Source organism: Puma concolor, chromosome D2 (assembly GCF_028749965.1).
Source record: "Puma concolor isolate L17-30 chromosome D2, mPumCon1.1.hap2, whole genome shotgun sequence".
Lineage (NCBI taxonomy): Eukaryota > Metazoa > Chordata > Mammalia > Carnivora > Felidae > Puma > Puma concolor.
The window spans coordinates 57,211,596-57,233,810 of record NC_141677.1 but is presented as its reverse complement, the minus strand read 5'-3'; the positions used below and the strand labels follow the sequence as shown (position 1 = coordinate 57,233,810).

General features: G+C 51.9%; 1 protein-coding gene across 2 annotated transcripts in view; it reads left to right on the top strand.

Annotated features, from left to right (window-relative positions):
• The window catches only part of SLIT1 (slit guidance ligand 1), a 184,356-nt gene that overhangs the window by 119,794 nt on the left and 42,347 nt on the right, over window positions 1-22,215 (top strand). For both annotated transcript variants that reach the window (XM_086680526.1, XM_086680525.1), the window contains exons 5-13: window positions 7,166-7,237; window positions 8,751-8,822; window positions 9,427-9,498; window positions 9,980-10,143; window positions 11,441-11,588; window positions 12,064-12,135; window positions 12,647-12,718; window positions 14,852-14,923; window positions 15,672-15,815. In XM_086680526.1, coding sequence (XP_086536652.1) covers window positions 7,166-7,237; window positions 8,751-8,822; window positions 9,427-9,498; window positions 9,980-10,143; window positions 11,441-11,588; window positions 12,064-12,135; window positions 12,647-12,718; window positions 14,852-14,923; window positions 15,672-15,815 — 888 coding nt within the window. The remainder of the gene's footprint in view (window positions 1-7,165; window positions 7,238-8,750; window positions 8,823-9,426; window positions 9,499-9,979; window positions 10,144-11,440; window positions 11,589-12,063; window positions 12,136-12,646; window positions 12,719-14,851; window positions 14,924-15,671; window positions 15,816-22,215) is intronic.

The following is a 22,215-nucleotide window of genomic DNA, read 5'->3' as shown; positions in this document are numbered from 1 at the left end:
CAAGAAAGATCAGGTGAGGGGGCCTGAAACAGGACGGCCTAGTTCCCTCCCACTAGGCCCGGGCTCAGGATAACCAGTCAGGCTGCTAGCGCAACGGGACAGGCCAGACTGCCCGGAGCCTCCCTCCGTGTGGCCTGAGAGGCAGACAGAGCAGGCCCTGTTGGGGCCCGCGGTGGGGTTGGCGAGCTGGTGGCAGGAACCCAGAGCCGAGTCTGGCCTGGGCTGGTGCCCAGCAGTCCCCGGCTGGGCCCCCCGCTGATCCCCTCAGAGACCAATCTGCCAGCAGGGTCCAATCTGGTTAGAGCGTGAAGGGGGATTAGCAGCAGGAACATGGGGTCCCGACCTCGGCTTCCCAGGCCCTGCTTCCCCCAGCCCTGGCAGAGGCTGCAGGAGCAGGAGCCCCTGGGATTGTGCCCAAGTCAAGGCGTGGGCCTGGCCGCCCCCTTCTTTTCATGGAAAGGGGCCTGGCTGGGGTCTTCGGGGGGTGTTCCCAGACTTGGGGGCTGCTGCAGTTGGCAGCGGCTTACCTCTCAGGGCCCTTGATCTTGGGGGGTGGGGTTCAGACCGCGAGGATCTTTGCCTCAGGGACCCTTAACTGGAGCTCCCCAGGGTGGGACTCTTAGGGGCTCCAGCTCCCTCTCTTCCTTGTGGGCTCCCAGGAGAGTCACCCTTGTCCAGTGCCACCCGAACCTCCATGCTCGTGCTGCTGGTACCACCTCAGAACCGCGTGGACTCATTCAGTTACGGAGGTTCCATAAGGATGTGTGAGGGGAAGGGCAGGGTTGATGATAAAACAAGGACAAGGGCTTCGCCAGCGCTTCCCTCCCCTTTCAGAGCCTCATCTTGTAGGGCCTGCTGCTGCCCAGTTAGGCAGAGTGGGTACGGGGGTACCCAGTGCACGAGTGAGGGGCTCGTGTCTCGCAAAGACGGGGCAGAGCCAGCCCGTCCAGCTCCAAGCCCCTGGCCTCCCCTCTCTGCTGCACAGCCTGGCCTCACTCCTTGTTTTGGCCAGGAAAGCGCAGAGGGATTGGAACAAAACAAAGATGTGGATCCACATTAGTTCAATTCAGTAAAAAATTACTGAGTCCCCACAATGTGCTGGGTCTGGGATAGCAGAGGGGAGCAAGAGAGACAGTACTATGTTTTGTTTTTGTTTTTGTTAAGAATCAGGAACATGTCTGTATTTATTTTTAAGGTTTATTTATTTATTTTTGAGAAAGAGAGAGAAAGAGAGTGAGTGAGAGAGAGAAGACAGAGAGCCCCAAGCAGGGTCTGAGTTACCAGCGCAGAGCCCAATGCAGGGCTCAAACTCACAAACTGCGAGATCATGACCTGAGCTAAAATCAAGGGTCAGATGCCGAACTGACTGAGCCACCCAGGCACCCTTAAAAGAGACTCAAGTATGGTCTGGGAAAAAAGAGAGAGAGAGAGAGAGAGAGAGAGAGAGAGAGAGAGAGACTATGGTCTGGAGGGGGAGATGGATGTTAACCAAAAATTAGTACTAATTACATTCAGTATAGCAATATTTCATTATAAACCTGAATTGGTGCCAGGAAGGAAAAGCATGGGGTCCTGAGAACCTGAAGCAGAAGGAACAGTCAGGGGAAGTGTCTGTAGACTGAGATGTGAAGGACAAATAGGCGTTTACTGGGTGAAGACTAGAGGAAGAATATTCTGGGCAGCAGTTATAGCAAGTGTAAAGGTCCTGTGGCAGGAGGGATCTGAAGAACTGAAGGTACGGCAGCATAAGTGGAGTGATAGGCAGGACTGAGAACATACAGTGCCTGTCACATCAGGTCCTGCAAAGTAGGTGCCACTTCTCATGCCCAATTTTGCATATGAGAAAACAGGCCAGAAAGTTTAAGTGACTTGCCCAAGACCACCTGATTTAAGTGGGTAAGCCAGGGTTTATTGAACCCATCTCTATTATGACACTCTGCTGTGGGCTTTCTCTTCTACACGCTGGCCTCTCAGTGTGTACTTCCTGGACCAGCAGCATCTGTATTCCTGGGGAGCTTGTCAAGGTCCAAGACCTCATCCTCACCCTTAGAATTTGTCCCCGGGCCGGTATTTATCTCCCCAGTCTGTCCCTCGTCTGGCTGCTGCATCCTTATTCTGGGAATCTGCTTTTCACTGTCCTGCCTGGGACTTCCTTCTGAGCCCCCATCCGCCCCATGGCTCTGTGCCCTCCGCTTCCCCTGGCCAGGGTCAGACCACCAGGTGCTCCCAGTTTCGGTTTGTCTTTCCAGCTCCAGCACCCTCCCTCTTCCAGGATGGACTCTCTCAGTGTATCTCGTTTTGCCCTGACACACCCAGGCCACACTCAACTTCAGGGCCTGTGACAAGGTCACCATAGGATGGTGGTGCAAAAATGAAAGATGTAGGTGGTGCCTTTGGGACTGCATGCCAACCTAGTGAAAATGGAGATGAGAAACATTACTTCACAGGGGTTTGGGAAAGACAAGACAATTGTTGACCAGATAGGAGGTCAACTGGGGCAAAAAAAAAAAAAAAAAAAAAGAATAGCTTTGTTTGGGTTTCTGCAGTGGTGGAGAAGGCATCGCGTCCAGGGAAGGCTTCTTGTGCCCCCTAGCGAGCAAACTGGAAACTACAGTCAAACCTTAGGAAAGAGACTGGCCAACTGTGTTTGAGGGACAAAAGCCAGCTTTCTTAAATGTTGCTGAATGGAGGTACTAGGACAGAAGCTTAAATACATGAACTCCTCCTCTCCAAACCCGTGTGGTAGGTATTTTTATCTCCATTTTGCAAACAGGGACGGTGAAGCGGGCAGGCCCATAACTTCCGGGATCCCTGGCTATGATGGTAGAAGCAGGAATTGAATCTGGATCCTTTTCCTTGCACAGTTCAAGCTCTTTCCACCCCCTCCTGTGCTGCCAGCATCCTGCATTTTCCTCAGGCTTCCAAAGCTCACCCACTTTCCTCTGGTCTAGAGGCTGGCTTCTTCCCAGGTCTTAAGTTCAGTTTCCTTTCCTCATTTTAAGAGCGTGGGCTGCTCCGTCCTGTGGGCTGGCCCTGGCTGGCTCCACACCCACCCCTGGACCCTTACCTCATGGATGGGCTCCTGATGTCAAATCTCCTGCCTGCCTGGGGGCAACATCTTTCCTCTGTAAGCTTTGGGGCCCCAGAGCATTGCCTAAAAGGCCATTGGATCAGAGCCTCTCCCCTCTCCGTCTAACCTGTCGCCTCTGGCCTGCAAGGCTTTTTCCTGCAGACACATTTCCAGCACCTTCCACTCCAGGCAAACCTAACTACTCCTGGGTTGCTCCAGGCTCTACTCCACCTCTTGCCTTTGCACACGCTCTTTCTGCCCTTCTTTCCCCACTTAGCTCCTGCTGTGAGTCCTTACAGAATTGCATTTCCTGAACTGTACTTTGATACAATTATAAGACACACTTGAAACCCATTTATTATAAGGATCTAGTGTTATTGATTAGGCCACACTGTCATTTTTCATGAAGATCCCTGGAGAATTCTTGTCTCCTCTTAGTACCCCAAACAACTATACTCCTGAGAAACCGGTCCTTTTAAATGTATACACATATTGGGAATGCTGTTACCAGACCGGTTTCCCCCATGTACGTCAGCTCTCGGAAAGCCTAGAGCTCACGCTTTGCCCTGGACCTGACATCGTGGGTGATATTGTGCTGCATTCTTGGTGCCCGCCATTGATTTTTCTTCTCTTTGCCCCACTTTTCACTCTTGCTCTCTTGCTGTTTTGTAAAGCCCTATAAGCAGCCTTAAAGCCTTTCTGGAACAAGGTTGGCTTAAATCAATAAACTGATCGATACAGATAAAAAAAACCTCCCTTGCAGGGTTGTGGAGAGGATTAGACGGAATAATGGATGTGAGTTGCTGGCCCAGAGTTCCCTCCCAGGCCTGGCTGAAGGGTGAGCTGCCAGCTGGGGCCAACAGGACTGTCCTGCTGGAGGTCCACGCCTCCTGTGCGCCCTCTTGTCTTCCTGAGTCTGTAGAAGTCTCCAGGCCGCTGCCCTTCCTCCCTGCTCTTGTCTTGCCCTCACAGTTTCTGTAGGTGGCTGGGTGGTCCTGGCGTGGGGTCTTGAATGAGATTGCACTTGCGATGTTGGCTGGGGCTGTGTCTTAGTCTGTTTGGGCTACTGTACCAGAAACACCATAGGTTGGGTCGTTTATAAACAAGAAATATTTATTTCTCGCAGTGCTAGACATTGGGGAGTGCAGGAGCATGGTGCCAGCAGACTGGTGTCGGGTGAGGCCCCATGTCCTGGCTCACAGACTTCCAGGCTCACAGCTGTGTCCTCCCGCGGCAGGAGGGAGCTCCCTCAGACCTCCTTTATGGGGCCTTTCATCACACTCACCAGGGCTCCACCTTCATGACCTAAGCACTCCCGAAGGCCCCACTTCCTAACACTGGCACATTGGGCAGTGGGATTTCAGTGTCTGAATCCTGAGGGCAGCGGGTGGACCATAGCCAGCTGCAGAGTCAGGAAGTGACTGAGGCCGGAGAATCTGTTTCCTTGATGACTGACTGACTTTGCTGGCAGCCGGTGCTGGCTATCGGCAGGAGGCCTCCATTCCTCCCCATGTGGGACTCTCCGGAGAGCTGCTTGGGTGTCCTTGACGTGGCGGCTGGCTTCTCCCAGAGAGAGTGATGAGAGAGAAGTCGTGTGACTGTGACCCCCTGAGCGCTGGCAGTCTTTTGTTTACTTGTGTGGCCTGTACAGCCCTTGCTCCCAATTCTTTTGTTTACTGTGCTGCCCGGTGTCAGCGTCTACCTAAGAAGAGGTAGAGATCAAGGTCACAGGGTGTATCACCTGCACTCTATAATGTGCAGCAATTACTTGCATAACAGGAACTGGGCAGGGGACAGAGCTATGTAGGCAAGGAAGAGGTGATAATAGGATTAGGCAGATGAGTAAAGGCTGAAGTGCTCCCCTCTCCTCTCAAGATGGAGGGGCTGGTGGGAATTGCCGAGAAAGGGGAAAGTGGGGCGGGTAGCATGGATGGGGAGGCCAGGGGCGGTTCTGGGGCAGCTTAAGTCAGTGGGGCACAGAGAATGTCTCCAGGAACACAGACAGACTAAACAGGGGCCAGAGATGCGCACTGACAACTGAGATCAAAGACTCTGGGAAGAGGGAAGACTGGCACGTGGGGTGGGAGAAGGAGAGGAAGATGGACCCAAGCGTCACCCCAGACCCACTGCCACCTGCCGGCAGGTGGATGTGGGTGAAACAACTGCTGCATGGAGGGATGGAGACAGCCAGTTATGGTGAAGCGGAGCACAAGCTGTGATGGGGGATTGTATGTAGTTTTGGAGGAGAGAAGTGTCTGTGCCACAGGCTTGAGATGCCTTCCTTCAAGGGGAGAGAGAACAGGGAATGGGAGGTGTTGATGGCGATGAAGCCCCTCCAGAGCACAGATGCCTGGGGCCAGTTAGGGGGCTGGGGGACAGGAGAGGCTGGGGTTTGGAGGGAAGGGAGCTCACACTCTATGCAGGGGGACAGGGTTGGTGGGGACAGTCCTTGCCAGGCTCATATCCACACTTTGCACACAAGGACACTGCAACTCAGGCAGGAAAGGGGCTGACTGACAGATACACAGCCAGGGAGCTGGGATCTGAAGGGCCCATGCATTCTACTGTCACGCTTCTGTTTACTGTCTCAGTAGGAAAACCCAGATGGAGTGGTGGTGGCCCTCATAGCCCAGGGACTGTGTGCTGGGGGGCTGGCAGTGAACCATAAGGGCTGTGGGGTGAATGGCTGAAAGGAAGGATATGGTCAAAGCCCTGTGGGGCTGGCCCAGAGGGAGCTGGGGGTCTGTGGAGCTGTCTAGCATTGGATCCCATGTTGTGGACCCTGAGGGCACATCTGATGCAGGGCTCTCCTGTAAACCACCGGGGTCCCCATCCTGGTTTAACCTTGGGCAGATTGCTTCACTTCTTGGAGCTCAGGCCCCTCCTCTGCAAAATAGGGGAGGACATCCATTCCCCCACTTCCAGTGCCTGCTCCTAGCTCAGCTGTGTGAGGGGTGGCTCCGGGAGGGACCTTGCCTGCCTGGGCTCAGATTCTGGAGCCATCACTCACCAGCTGTGTTCCCTTGAATTTTTCAAAGCCTCCTTTTTATCTTTTGGAAAAGGAGGATGGTGATAGTATTTTCCCCGTGGTTAGTGCAAGGTCAAGTGGGCTCCTGTATGTGACATGTTAGGCTATGCTGGCCTGGGGGACATGCTTGGGACACAGTGGCTGTTGATGCCACTGCTGTGGTGAGGGAAAAACTGCCCTGCAAAGGCAGTAGTAAGGATGTTGTAAAAGTCTGTGGTAAGGATGGTGAGAGAGGAAGGGAGAGGCTGGTGGACAGGTGCCAGAGGCCCTATCTGCCAGCAGAGCTGGAGGAAGTGTCCAGAAGCTGGTCTGGGAACTTGCAGAGGCCGGGGATTTGCAGAGTCCCTGCAAGTCCGCCTCCCCTCCATCAGGGCATTAATAATGGGGAAACGGCAAAGTCCTTGGTGACCTCTGCCATCCAGGCTGCAGGGCAGGGATGCAGCACTGTGGCCCCCCGCCGGCACGAGAAGCAGGTTCAGGGGCCAGACTCTGGTGTGGGTTCAGGCTCTTAGAGTCAGCTCTGCTGATGGCAGGCTCTGAGCACAGGATCTGGAGTCAGACCTGGCCTGGATTTCGTGACCTGAATCTGCCACATGCTGGCTGGGTTACCAGTGGTGCCTTCCTCCCGAGCCTTGTTCCTCCTCAGCAAAACAGAGAGTGAGTCGTGCGTACCACAGGCCCCAGGGTGGCGGTGGGCTTATTAAGAAGCCCTCCTTGGCTTGCTCCTTTACAGCCCTGGCTGATGCCGTGGGGGCTGAGCTGACCTCCCTGGGATCTGGCAGAGGAGTAGGTCACGGCCGCCCCAAGCTTGTCTCTCCAGCTGCAACCCCCTCTCTGCAGAGACGGGAGGCGATTGGGGGCAAAGCTCCTTCCAGGGCAGGGAGCCTCTCTCCAGCTCTGTCATTCATTCATTGATTCATTCATTCATTCAACAAACACTTGCCTTACTGAGCACTGTCTTGGGTGCTGGAGCACTCTCTGGCCATCCTGACCTCCCTGACTCATCAGGGCATTCTGGAGAAGTCTCCTCTGATCGTGTTTTTCTCCCTCTGGCTTTATCCTCTCAGGGACCTGAGTGAGAACACCATCCAGGCCATACCCAGGAAAGCTTTTCGTGGAGCTACAGACCTCAAAAATTTGTGAGTCCAGGCCTGGGAGGGACAAGGGTGGAGGGGCTGGAGGGCCACCCCTGCAGCATCCTGTGCATCTCCCCTAGCCCTGTGGTCCAGGCAGACAAGTTGCTGGTGTGGGCTCTGAGATGACTGACGGTCTTCTGGAACAATCTGGGGTCGAAGGAAACAGGCAGCCTTTGGGGACTGGGTAGAAGGGAGTGTCATGGACTGTGAGTGCTTAGGTGAGGTCCATTTAAATGGCACAGCCTCTATGTTCTTGCCCTTCAGCAGATTGAGAGAGCTGGGTTTGAATCTTCTCTTCCAGGTACATATTGTGTAAGTGGTTGCAAGTCAGTTAACTTCTCCCATTTACCTCACAGGCTTATTCTGAAGTTTAAACGAGACATGGAAATAAATACACTCTGTCAAGTGCTATTTAAATGTAATGGTTTAGGGGCACCTGGGTGGCTCAGTCGGTTCAATGTCCAACTCTTGATTTCGGCTCAGGTCATGATCTCACAGTTTGTGGGTTCAAGCCCCACGTTGGGCTCTTTGCTGACCGTGCAGATCCTGCTTGGGATTCTGTCTCTGTCCCCCTCTCTCTGCCCCTCCCCTGCTTGAACTCTCTCACAAAATAAATAAATACACTGAAAAAAAAAAAAAAAGAAAATCTTAAAAACAAATAAATGTGACAGTTTATTCCTACTACTCAAATTTGTTCTGGTCCAGACGTCCCACCTCCCTGAGCTCTGAGTGCAGCAGGGATGGCAGGTGCCCGGCCTGTGTCTTGCTCCCTGACCCCATGTTTGTAGTAGACAGCGGAGCATGGCATTCTTTCCCAGGGGACCCAAATCACAGCTTCGGTTTATTCCAAAGGCAGCATTCCAGGTGGCCACGGCTAGTCGGCCTCGCTTGGCACTCAGGGTGAAATCTGTTTGCCAGCGCTGGCTGCCGTTGCTCCAGGGAGAGGCTGTCTCATTTTCTAGCTGCCAGCACCCTCTAGGTGGTCTCCACAGTGGGGGCACAGACGCCTGCTCCCCAGAGCCTATGCCGACTTAGGTGAAGGAATACAATGCAACTTTTATGTAGATGTGTTGTTTTAACTGAATCAGAAAGAATTGAAACTTTTATTAGTACGGTAAAACCTGGGTTTGTGACAAATGCATTCTGGAAACATGCTTGTATTCCAAAGTGCTTGGACATCAGAGCAAATTTCAAGAACTGTCGGTCAGCTGTGATCACATGGCGTTAGCTGACACGTACTGCTTGTATTGCAAGACATCGCTCGTTTGCCAAATCACAATTTACCAGAAATGTTTGCTCGTCTTGCGGAACACTCGCAAAACAAGTTACTCGCAATCCAACGTTTTACTGTAGTTGCTATTTGGATGAAAGCCTGTGTACTGAATGAGTGGGGCCAGGCCTCTTTTTTTTTGTTGTTTTTTTTTTGTTTAACTAATGAGTGTTTGATCAAAACACATGGACAGACACCCCTGCTCTAGGCAACGTGCATTCCAGTACAATTTCCTTTGCTCCACAGACAGCTGGACAAGAACCAGATTAGCTGCATCGAGGAAGGGGCCTTCCGGGCCCTGCGGGGGCTGGAGGTGCTGTAAGTAGAACGTGGGAAGGGCAGCAGAGGCCGCAGAGCCTTGCTAACGCAGGAGCGGAGGCCCAGGCAGCTGGGGCTGGGCCAGGAGCAGCACAGGAGGTGTCCCGGGACACCCCGGGGGGCAGTGCTAGGCCCAGGGCAGAGGCCATGCTCTCTGCTGCCCTAGACCCGCCACCCAGGATGGGGGTGGGGCGCATGCTCACAGCATCGTACCTGCGGCGGGTGACCCAGGCTTACCCTGCTCGCATGGAGCCCAGGCAAGTGTCTGTGTCTTCCAGGACTTTCTGACACATGAAGCAGGAATGACTCCCTGTCTCCCTCTATGAAACCCCACCCTGGGGGTTTCAAACTGGCTTCAGCCTGTGGGCAGCTTTTCCCTCTCCCTGGAGTCCGTGGCTGCTGCCTGTTAGCCTCTGGCCCACTCTGGGCTATCCCTGAGGGTGGCTCCGTGTCACAAGCTCTTCGGCGGGCGAAGCCTCCGGGGTCCAGCCCGTGGATCTGGGTGTGAAGAGTCTGTGTGCTTGTCAGAGAGCAGTCCTGTCCCTCCTTGGCACGTAACTTCCTGCTGCGTAGATGCCGACTGACTCTGCTTTCCCCCGGTCAGGACCCTGAACAACAACAACATCACCACCATCCCCGTGTCCAGCTTCAACCACATGCCCAAGCTGCGGACCTTGTGAGTCAGCTCAGGGGCAGCCTAGAGCCCGGCGGGCGAGCACAGGCTGGGGCCCCGCGTGGTGGGGAAGGGGGCAAAGGCTTCCACAGGCAGGAGAAAGAGCTCCTTCTCTGCATTCTCAGTGGTCATCCCAGGCTGGGAGTGTCAGAGCCATCCTAGGCTGGGAGGGAAGTGAGCTAAAATGCAAGGATGTTGAATGTCTTATATTTGGTTTCAACTTGGAGAACAAGTGCTTTGTTTCTGTGTTTGAGAATGAGGTATGCGATTCTGGGCAGTGGGTCTGTGTGAGCTCAGTGAGATGAATTGTTGGCTGGTCACTCTGCAGCCAGCGGCTGTCCCTGAGAGAGCTGAGGGCGGGGAGGGGCAGCGGCCAGAGGAGGTGTCCCCCCCGCTGCAGGTAATCCCCATCGGTGTTCCTGCTGTTCAGCTGGGGGCTGGGGGCCCAGGGAGGTGGGTTGTGAGCTGCCCTGTCTCCCTGCAGCCGCCTGCACTCCAACCACCTGTTCTGTGACTGCCACCTGGCCTGGCTCTCCCAGTGGCTGAGGCAGCGGCCAACCATCGGGCTCTTCACCCAGTGCTCGGGCCCCGCCAGCCTGCGTGGCCTCAATGTAGCTGAGGTCCAGAAGAGTGAGTTCAGCTGCTCAGGTGGGTGCAGGCCCTTGACTGCCCATCACCTGCCTCCTGTTACCCCCACATCTCATCCCCTCCCCCCAACATCTCATTGCCTCCCACTACCTCCTGTCACCATGCACTAACATCTGGCCCACCCATGACCTCTCTTTGCTCATCACTTCCTTTTCCTACTTATCACCTACTGTCCTTATCCACCACTGCCTGGACCACTCACGTCTCCGGTCCTTACCCATTATCTCCTATTCCCATCCATCACCTCCTGCCCCATCTCCCCCTCCTGCCCCATCCCTTATCTCCTGTTCTCACCCATCACAAAAACATCATGTCCAAGAATATTCAAGACAGCTTCTTTTCATAAGAGCCCAGAGTTGGAGACAACCCAAATGTCCACCAGCAAGAGAATGGATTAAGTAATTATGATGTATCCATGTAATAGAATACTGCTCAGCAGTGACAAGGAACAAACCATGGATACGCACAACGACATGGGCAAATCTCACAGATTTTATATTGAGCGAAAGAAGCCGGACACAAAGAGGACCTGCTCTCTGATTTCATTTATGTCAAGTCCCCAAATAAGCAGAACAGATCTTTGGAGACAGGTCTCAGAATAGTGGTAACTTGGACAAGGGGCATGGGGAACGCTTCTTAGATGACAGAAATGTTCTATGTCTGGGGACGGTTCTGTGGGTGTATCCATAAGTGGAAATTCAGCCGGATCTCCACTTAAGACGGTGCACTTTAAATGTCGTACTTCAATTTAGAAAATTTATACCAGTCAGTAGGCTTTATCCTGGTTTTACCACCTATCAGCTGTGTGATTTTCCACAAACTAATAACTCTCAAGGGCTTAGTTTTCCCACCTGTAAAATGACCACAATAACATCACACTCCTCATGGGTTCAGCGGTAGCATTAAATGAGTTACCATGTGTGTTAACATCGTTGCATGTGGCACAGAGCGAGTGCCCCATGGACATGGTCCTTGTCATTCTCTGGTGACCAATGAGGAGACTCAAAGTGTTGAGTGACGTGGACTAGAACCTGGAGCTTCGGAATTTAGGCCAGGATTTCCTAGTGTGTGAATCACACTCTCATGCAGCACAGTTAGATCCAGATTCAAGTTCAGCAAACATCTAGCAAGTACCTGCCATGTGCCAGGCACCCACAGAGTCACATGGTAGTCCCTGGTGATCTCCTCTGGTTCATCCTCAGTCAGAAAAACACATGTGCTCTGTATAATAATGCTGTATCTGGGGTGGGAGGTGTTGACATGGGACACCCCAGATCACAGCCCACTGCTTCCTCAGGCCAAGGAGAAGCGGGCCGAGTGCCTTCCTGCACCCTGTCCTCCGGCTCCTGCCCGGCCATGTGTACCTGCAGCAATGGCATTGTGGACTGTCGTGGCAAAGGCCTCACTGCCATCCCCGCCAACCTGCCTGAGAGCATGACAGAGATGTGAGTACAGGGCAGGGAGGGTGCTGGGGCACAGGTGCTCGGGCTGGCCCGGCTCTGGTGGTCCAGGGAGGAGAGGGAGCAGGGCTCTACTGCAGGGCTTGCCTGAGGCCCCTCTGTACAAATGGAGGAGATAGAGTTAGCCTCAGCTGGGCTGAGCCCTTTGCCCAAAGCTGGACAGCTCTAGAAGGCTGGGGAAGGGGTGACTCTCTGTGGTCCATTGTCCAGCCCAGCTGAGTCCACTGCAGTCGGTTTCTTAGTATTAGCCTGATTTATGGGCCCCTTGCAGCCACCAAAGCCTGAGATAATGGGCTCCAATACAGCAGTGTACCTTTCCCCTGTTTGTGCCAGCCCATCTACTCCAGACGGAGGATGGGAACAGGGGCAAAGGGCCCTGTTTGGGCAGGTGATCCCAGCAGGCAACAGTCAGGACTGGGGTAACCTGACCCTGGGCTTCCTCTGTGTTCTCTCTCTGCAGCCGCCTGGAGCTCAATGGGATCAAGTCCATCCCTCCCGGAGCCTTCTCTCCCTACAGAAAACTGCGGAGGATGTGAGTACCTCGCGCTGCTTCCTGGGGGGTCAGCCTGGGGCAGGAGGAAAAGCCTGGAGCAGGCAGCCACAGACACGGGGCAGGTCTTGACTCTACCTGCCCAGGTCATCTGTGACATGTGGGTGGTGGTGCTGTGACCTCGTCATAGGGTTATCATGAGGCCTAAATGGGGTGTTGAGCCTGAGTCTGGCACATGACCAGAGCTGACTGTCACCCTCCTATTTCAGCAGGGGAACTACTAGGACATGAGAGGGGGTGTAGGGGAAACTGGGATGTGGGGTAAAGCTTTATCAAGAAAGGAGACCAAGGCTGGACTTCCTGGCCTGAGTATGACTCTCTCACGCATGGGGAAATAGTGGCCGGGGCATTTCAGGTGGATGGGAGAACTGGCCCCTCATTTTCCTAATGTCGAAGAAATGTCTGCCTTCCCATGGCATCTGGGAGGAGGGGCCGAGCAGGGCTTGGTGGCCACCGCGGGATTCAGCCATCTTCCCTCCTGCGCACTTTGCAGAGACCTGAGCAACAACCAGATTGCAGAGATCGCTCCCGATGCCTTCCAGGGCCTCCGCTCCCTGAACTCGCTGTGAGTAGCAGTGCAAGTCTGCCAGGGTCCAGGGAGCCCCCCGCCCCTGTGCTGTGGCCACTCTGATGGGCACTGGAGGGGGATGCTGTGCCCAGCTCCCCCTTCCTCTCTGGTGGATGCTCTGCAACTGGGAAGGGGTGGAGGGAATCCAGGGCTGAGTGCCTGGAAAAAGCAGGCCGAGCTGTTGCCCCTGGCAACTCTGATGCTCTTCCTGCCATGAAGGGGATTTTCCCAGCATCCCTTGCTACAGTCTTCTGACTTGGCCCAGGCTTCCTGTTGGCACCCCCCCCTCCCCACAGAGGCCCAGCACTCTATGCTCCTAAACTTTCCCCAGCTCACATGTAAGGGCAGCCACTCCCAGCTCCAGTTGTCACAACTGTCACACCTTGTATCTTTCCTCCCAAATGTGCTCTGATCCCAGGTTGCGGTGGGTGATGTGAAAAAAGCGTTTTCCTCCACTTCTGTCCATTTTCCTTCCCTGGAGGGTTTATTGTGTTTGGGGGGGGGGGTGAAGGTGGGGGTGGGGTCCATCAATCTACAAAATGTCATGCAGCTTCAAAAATGTTACTTCATCTCTCCTTTTCCCGGTGCCCTTGCTTGTACCCCAAGTTCACCAAGTCTCTTGCTGTTGGAGGTCTATACAGAGAGTGCACTGTAGCTGGGCGAGTTCCCCATTGGTAGGGGCCTTTTGTTACTCTTAAGAGTTAGTGTTTCTGCTTGTCCTTGGCAGCAATGGACACATGCCTTGTATAGATTAGGGGCCTGAGAAGTGAGATAGGATGGAACTCCCCCTTGGGGAATGTGTGAGGCTGCCAGCTCAGTGCCTCTCTGTGAGCCTTATTCTCTTGGAGTAGAGTCTGAGCTAGTGGGTGGGACTGTTTGTGAATGGCACCCTGTAAGTTGTGCAGTATACAATCTACACAGCTGTAACCTGACGGCCTGGTGATGAGTCTCTATCATTGGCTGAGGAGATCAGAATCTGGAGGTGACCTGCCAAAATGCAATAACATTTAAGTAGGTTCCTGTTGCTCCTGGATACCTGGTCAAAGCCATCTCCCCACCATCTGGGAACTTCTGTGATGATGGCGTGTTAACGGACCTCATTGACAGCATCCATCTTGGCAGACCCTGACCTTGTCTCCCTGCTTCAGCCCCTGTCCCCTCCACTCTGTTCTCCACCGAGCAAATGCAAATCTGATCATGTCTCAGAGGCTTCCTGGTGCTGGCTGGGTAAAATCCAAGCTGTTATTCCATTTGTTTCCCCTGAGCCACACTGAACCACCCCCCCCCCAGGGGGAGGGGCAACCTGGACCCCACCGTAGGGCCTTTGCTTCTGCCATGCCCTCCTTCAGGAAGGATCTTGAAGCCGTGTATGAAGAGACCACATATACTGTTTTTACTCAGCCTGAATCGTTTACAGGGGTGGCTTATGGGGGCTGCTTGTGATATTGGGCAAGTTCCCAAGCCCCGTTGGTACTTCATCCTCTGCCCCAACCCATTCTTGCCTGCATGGCTTTTTTGAACCTTTGCTTTTTTTTGTATCATACACCAGAATTCCTGCTCAACACAGAGAACTCAGGTATGACACCCACTCGTACCCCACCGCCCAGATCTCAGCTCGGCTAAACTGATCTCTTTCTTTCTGGGGTGTTTTCTGTTGCTTGACGTCAGAGCTCATGCCACACGTGCCATCTGGCCTTCCTGTTCTTTTTCCTATAATCCTCTGAAAATATGTTAATTATCCCGCTCATGGGATTTTCTCCTCCTTGAACCTTTTAGATCCAGGGCCAGGTTAATTTCCCATGAAGTTCCCCAGAGGGCCCCTTTGCAGGCTTCTGGGGGTTCCATGTGTGAGGCAGAGAGCGGGTTATTGGGGGGCTGCTCCTACAGTAGCGGGGGATCACTGCTGCCTCTAGCCCATAGGGTACCTTTTGCAAACTACAAATGGGGAACCCTTTAGGAGCACACCTTACTGCCACCTGCTGGCAACTTGTTACAACAAACCGACACCACCATGCTGTGCCCTGTGAATGGCTTAGCAGTGGCGCTGTTGTGCGGGTGTGACTGGCAGAGCCCTGTCCCTCCTGGTGGGCTGTCCTCTTACTCTCTCTTTCTGCTGCCTTTTGTCTCCAGGGTCCTGTATGGGAACAAGATCACAGACCTCCCCCGGGGTGTGTTTGGAGGCCTGTACACCCTACAGCTCCTGTAAGGACCCATCTGCAGGTGTCCTTGGGTGGCGCCCAGGGAGGGGGCTAGTATTCCTCTGGCTTCTCAGACTAGCCTTGTCAGCCTCTTTGGGGGTGTGGGACTCACTGGGGCAAGGAGCTTGGATGATGGCAGAGCTAGGGGTGCCATGGGGGACTCTGGGACTCTGGCAAAGCCAGAGAGGGAGGGGGGTCAGGTTCAGAGCCGATCACAGGACGCCTGAGCTGAGAGGCTCCCGCGATGCAGCCTGTGTTCCCAAGGAGGTCAGCATGGCTGGGGACAGACTTGACTCCTGCAAGGGGACATCCAGACCCAGCTCAGCCTCCTTCAACCATGAGAGTTCAGGCAAGGGTTCTCTCCCAGAATCTGAGAGGCACGGAACCTAAATGCTCCATCTCAGATACTTGGAAACCCGGCAGACTCTGGAAAGGAGGGGAGCCCCCAAAATGCCTTTGGGAGGAGGCCTGACCACTGTGCTCTCTGCTTCCCAAGAACCCCATGAGCACTTGTAGCAGTTGCTTGAAAGGGAGAGGAGCAGTGGAACAGGATGATCCCTCGCTTAGAGGGGGCAGTCGGACTTCGCGGCTTCCTGTATGGAGTGGACATGCAGAGGGCCAGACCCCCTGCACCTGCTCCTGTGCTCTTCTCCCCGAGACAACGCATGCTTTGTGCCGGGAGGTGCCCAGGGCGTGTTGATGCAGCTGGATCCGCGCCTCTCCCCTCACCAGCTGGCCCTGTCTGCCCACAGGCTCTTGAACGCCAACAAGATCAACTGTGTCCGGCCCGATGCCTTCCAGGATCTGCAGAACCTCTCGCTCCTCTCCCTATATGACAACAAGATCCAGAGTCTCGCCAAGGGCACCTTCACCTCCCTGCGGGCCATCCAGACCCTGTGAGTGCCCTCTTGCCCTCCTCCCCTCGGTCCCTGCACCTGCAGGAAGACTTAGCGGGAGGCGACAGCCCCCCAGGGACAGGCAGCTGTCTTGCCCTGTGCCTTTTGCTCACCAGGATGGCCTCTCACAGAGGAAAGAGCACAGATTTGGGATTGGATAGTCCTGGGTACAAATCCCAGCTATGCCTCTTATTAGCTGTGTGACTCTAGGCAACTTAATTTAGCTTCTCTGGGCCTCAGCTCACTCATTCATAAAATGAGGATACTATTTTCTTCAGGGGTTGTTATGAGATAAAAGGGGATGTTTGTGCAGAACTTAGTTCATTGTAAATGTTCCTTAAATGCTGGCTGTAATTAGTAATAATAATATAATATCAATTCTAAGACATCCGTTGTTTCTACATTAACAGCTCTAAGCTGGGATGAATATTACAATCAATGGCATGTCATTTAATTGGCAGGATTTTTTTTTTTTAACGTTCATTCATTATTGAGAGACAGAGAGAGACAGAACATGAGTATGGGAGGGGCAGAGAGAGGAGGAGACACAGAATCCGAAGCAGGCTCCAGGCTCTGAGCTGTTAGCACAGAGCCTGATGCGGGGCTCGAACTCACAAACTGCGAGATCATGACCCGAGCTGAAGTCAGACGCTTAACCGACTGAGCCACCCAGGTGCCCCTAATTGGCAGGATTTAGTTCTTTTCTGCTAATACATAAAATAACAGAGCATCTTGCAACTGATAATATCTTAAACCAGATGAAATACGGTAATAGCAATGATGGCTATAAATTAAAAATTAGAGAGGAACAACCCTAGGCATTTATTTTAATCTTTTACTGAAGGAAATTATAAACATATTCAAAGCAGAATAGTGAGCCTCCTAGAATTCATCGCCCAGCTCTAACTCGTGGCCAGTCTTGTTTCATAATATCCCCTCTTCCTACCTCCCAGACTATCTGGAAGTAAACCCCAGCATCACTCATCATCTATACAGACTTCATACATATGTATAAAAGGCAAAGATTCTTTGAAAACGCAACCACAACACTGTTATTATATCTAAAAATTTAGCACTTCTTTGATATCATCAGATATCGAATTAGCGTTTAAATTAAGCGTCTCAGGGGCGCCTGGGTGGCGCAGTCGGTTAAGCGTCCGACTTCAGCCAGGTCACGATCTCGCGGTCCGGGAGTTCGAGCCCCGCGTCAGGCTCTGGGCTGATGGCTCGGAGCCTGGAGCCTGTTTCCGATTCTGTGTCTCCCTTTCTCTCTGCCCCTCCCCCGTTCATGCTCTGTCTCTCTCTGTCCCAAAAATAAATAAACGTTGAAAAAAAAAATTTTTTTTTAAAAAATAAAAAAAAATAAATTAAGCGTCTCATACATATTATACAGTTTTTAAAATAACTTGTCTGAATCAGGAGCTAAATAAGGCCTAGATGGTACAACTGGCTGATACTGGCTGATGTATCACTAAGTTGTTTTTAGCCTCTAGGTGTCCTCTCCATGGCCTTGTTCCTTGTGCTATGTTAGTCGAAGGCATTGTGTTATTGCATCCATAGAGCTCCCCATGGTCTGCACGTTGCTGGGAGATTACATTCCCTGCGATGTAGCTTCACATTCCCCTCTGTCCTGTCTGTGTCCTGCAGATAGAAAATTCTATCCAGGAGCTTGGTCGGGTTCAGATTTTTTTTTTTCTTCTTTAGGCAGGATGACTCCACAGAACTGTGTACTTCCATTGGGAGTCACATGATATCTGGTCAGCTCTCTTTGTGTAATAAACACAGCCGCTCATTTCAGTGCCTGGACCCGTTCGTTCATTAGGGATCCTGAAACGGTGATACTGGATTTCTAACATTCCTTCTTCATTTGATAATGCTGTTGTGGTTATGCTTGAAAAAGGAATCCTTACCTGCAGTGTGACTTGATGAGCCGACCTGTGGGTCCAGAGCTGCATGCTTAATGGACATTTACCATTACTATCGCCATGGCCCTTGTTGTCACTGTCATCCTGCCATTGTTTATCCGCTGGACAGTGGTCTCCATCAGATAATACGTGCACAGAGCACCAGCATACATTAACAGAGGTCAAAGAAAAAGCACAGCTCTTGCTCCCCGGGAACCACGCTCACCAGCAGGGACATTAGCCACAAAGACAAACTTGTTAAAGCCCATGTGCCCACCTGCCGCCCACACCTGCTAACTAATTTTCTTATAGCCAAGGAGAAGGGGATAGAACACTATGGGGAAATCTTGCCAAATACGTGAAATTCAAAGTTACGGGGAGACATCGGCAAGGTGGATTATTTTATGCAGCTGGCGGGATGTCCGAGAGAAATGCACTCAGGAGATTTCAAGGTCGGGGACCCCCACACAGGAAAGCCTTGAGGATGGGGAATGGGACTGAGGGTCTCATGCAAGGAGCCGTCACCCTCTCAAGGTGGAAAGAGAGCGAACAAATCAAATGGATTGCGCTCCCTGGGGATGGTTTCTGTCTGTGTCCACTTACCTGACTGGATTTCAGAGAGTGCCCGCCAGACGGCATGCCTGAGATCTTGGCCACTGCCCATAGGGCAGTAGTGGGGCACAAAGCTGGAGCAGAATGTTAGAACAGGAAGTCTTCCCACAGGTGAGATCAAAATAGTGGTGGTGACACTGAAAACAACAGTCACTGCTGTTTATCGAGCCCTCACAGAATGCCAGGCCACTGCTCTTCCCATGTATGACCTTACTGAATACTCACAGTGGCCTGTGGAGGGAGGGTCTAGCATCCCTGACTTCACTGATGAGGAAACAGAGGCAGGAGGTCATGTGACTCACTCAAGGTCACACAACATCTTAGTAGAGCAGGGATTTGGTCTCAGGCATCTCTTTCACCATCACTGAGAAGGCAGTTAACTTTCCCCTCAATTGTGCTTTTTTCCATAAGAATAGACCTTATTATTTAAAGGCTGTAAAACAGAACTGGACTTTCATAAACACCTAATGTATATTAACAGCTCAAATATAGTTTGGAATAAGAATAAACGAAATACAAATCTGAGGTATAATCAGGTATCTCAATACAGGTTTGGATGGTTAAACCCCTTTACTGAATCGTGTGTCAGGCCTGATATCAACTCCCCACATCCTGCTTGATTTGTCCGTGGCTCCGAGATCTGTGGCTCGGTGCCTTGTGTCTCAATACTGATTTTGCTGCAGTTTTCCTCGCCCTAAGAGATTTTTCAAAGTTGTTTTTTTTTTTTTTTTTTTTTTTTTTAAACAGCTTTCATGAAGCTTGCCTGGGTGGCTCGGTCAGTTAAACGTCCAACTCTTGATTTCAGCTCAGGTCATGATCTCACAGTTTGTGGGTTCCAGTCCCCACATCAGGCTGTGTGCTGATGTCGCAGAGCCTGCTTGGGGATTCTGTGTGTCTCTCCCCCTCTCTGCCCTTCCCCTGCTAATGCTCTGTCCTTCTCAAAATAAATAAAATTAAAAAAAATACTTTCATGCGGTATAACTTATATACCATAAAACCCACCTGTTCCAAGTGTACAATTCAGTGATTTTTAGTATATTTCAATTGTTCAGCTAGCACCACAATCAAATTTTAGAACATTTCCATCACTCCCTCAAAATCTCTTGTGTCTCTTTTACAGTCAGTCCCTATTGCCAGCTCATCCCCAGGCAGCCACTCGTCTAATTTCTGTCTTTGTAGTTTGCTTTTTCTGAACATTTCATAAAAATGGAATCATCATGATGTGTCATCTTTGTGACTGACTTCTTTCACTTAGCATTGTGAGGTTTTTTTTTTTTAAATGTTTATTTATTATTGAGAGAGACAGAGACAGAGACAGAGCAGGGGAGGGGCAGAGAGAGAGGGAGACACAGAGTCCGAAGCAGTCTCCAGGCTCTGAGCTGTCAGCACAGAGCCTGACGTGGGGCTCGAACCCACAAACCATGAGATCGTGACCTGAGCTTAAGTCGGACGCTTAACCGACTGAGCCACCCAGGTGTCCCAGCGTTGTGTGTCTGAGGTTCGTCCATGTGTCAGTATGTATCAGTACTTTGTCCCTTTTTATTTTTTGCCAAGTAATTTCCTATTGAATGGATAGACCACCTTGTGTTTATCTTTTCTAGTTGGTGGACATCTGGATTTCCACTTTGGAATCATTATGAATAAGGCTGCTATGAACATTTGCTTGCAAATCTTTATGTGGACAAATGTTTTAATTTCTCTTAGAATTTCTGGGTCACATAGGAAATCTGTGACGATTAAAAAATCGTCAGTTTTCTGGGCACGTGGCTGGCTCAGTCGGTTGAGAGTCCAACTTCGGCTCAGGTCATGATCTCACAGTTTGTGGGTTCGAGGCTCACGTTAGGCTCCGTGCTGACAGCTCAGAGCCTGGAGCCTGCTTCGGATTCTGTGTCTCCTCCTCTCTCTGCCCCTCCCCTGCTCATGCTCTGTCTCTCAAAAATAAAATAAATGTTAAAAAAAATTTTTTTTTAAATTGTCAGTTTTCCTAAGTGGCTATAAGTCCCATTTTATGGTCCTACCAGCAGTGTATTGTAAGGGTTCCATTTTGTCTCCATCCTTGCCAATACCTGGTATCATTCGTCTTTTTGATTATGGCCACCAAAGTGGGTGTGGAGTGGTAGCTCATTGTGGGTTTAATTTGATTAATGATGCTGAGCATCTCTCCCGCAAGATTTTTAGTTGTGACTTCTTTTTTTTTTTTTAATTTTTTTTTTCAACGTTTATTTATTTTTGGGACAGAGAGAGACAGAGCATGAACGGGGGAGGGGCAGAGAGAGAGGGAGACACAGAATCGGAAACAGGCTCCAGGCTCTGAGCCATCAGCCCAGAGCCTGACGCGGGGCTCGAACTCCCGGACCGCGAGATCGTGACCTGGCTGAAGTCAGACGCTTAACCAACTGCGCCACCCAGGCGCCCCTAGTTGTGACTTCTTGAGTGCATATTCCAACAAAGACACTGAGAATACAGTCTTCCCTTCCACCTTCTACTGTGACAAATGTTCATGGCCACACATGCAGCACATTTCTGCGTGTGCCTCTAACGTGATGATATTTTCCCAAGCTGGTATTTTTTCCTTCTTCTTGAGCAATTTCCCTTCTCAGCTCCCTGCCCTTTGCAATTATTAAAAACTCTAATTTGTGTCAAATACTGAAGCCTCTTGTCTCTGTGGGTGGTTCAAGTTTTTATAGATTGGTTTTGACACAAATAACCTGTTCTTAAAAAGGATATATTCTACGCTGCACCCCTTGAACATTTTAACGTGTGCCTGAATAACATAATTGGATTGATTTTAAGCAGTTTTCTACCAAGATTGTGATAAAGGGAAGCCATTAGTTCAGGCAGAGGCCGGGCAGTGAGGCATAGGCAGATGTGGTCGGGAGGGTCCCAGAGCAAGCCCCGACTCCTAATACGTTTTCCATCAGCAATGAACTCTGCCCTGGGGAGTCGGCAAACACGTCTTCTCTGCAAATTGACAGTTTGAATAGGGGGACAAATGTGCAACTAGATGCAGAAGGCCCGGCCCACTTGGTGATCCTGACAGGAGCCTGGACTCAGGCAGGCAAGTGGGGACAGTGCCCAGGGGAGTGGCAGGGACGTCTGGGCCAAGAAGGCTCCAACCAAGCATCCCACCTTCATCCAGAGCCCAGGAGGTGATGAACAGGAGAGCGAGTGGCCGAGGTCTGAGCTGAGCTGGGTGCAAACCCTGAGCAGCAGTTGTGTCTCTGCCTGCAGAGCCCTGTTGGCCCATCAGGGCACTGGGTTGAGGCCATGAAGTGGACGGCCTGAAGTGATGGCATTAGATGGGCCTCTGAGCTGGCCCCTGCTCTGTCTCCCTGTACTTCCGTGCAGAAGCATTGGCTCTCAGGGACAGTAGCCTGAGCAGGTGCTAGAATATTCTTCCCTGGCTGTCTCAGTTTAGAAAGCAGGACATGCCCAGTGCTGTGATGGCCCAGATGCAGGTCAGCAAGCTGGCTGCTGGGGTGGTTCAGAGGTGGCTGGTCTGAGCCTTTTGGGGGTGGTGAGGGCCCACAAACAGGAAAACCAGCCCTGTGGTTGCTTACAGCAACCCAGATTGCTATAGTCAGCATCACCTGTCAGCTGCCCCCTCCCCACACCTACCCTGCTGGTCACACAGGCAGCCTGGAAAGAGAGTAAGAGTGACTTCCCAATAAGTAGCTATCCGGCCATGTTCTCTGACTTTCCCTTGTGTCAAGAGACAGCATGTAAAATGGTCAGGGGGAAGCAGTCCCAAAGGCCTGGGGTGGGAACGGAGATTCCCGTAAGTGAGAGGCTGCAACAGGCACTTTGACACACGTCACTCCAGCTGCAGGACCCAGCCCTGCACCCCTGGCCTCATCCCCTTCCTGACAAAGGCTGTGGAAAGA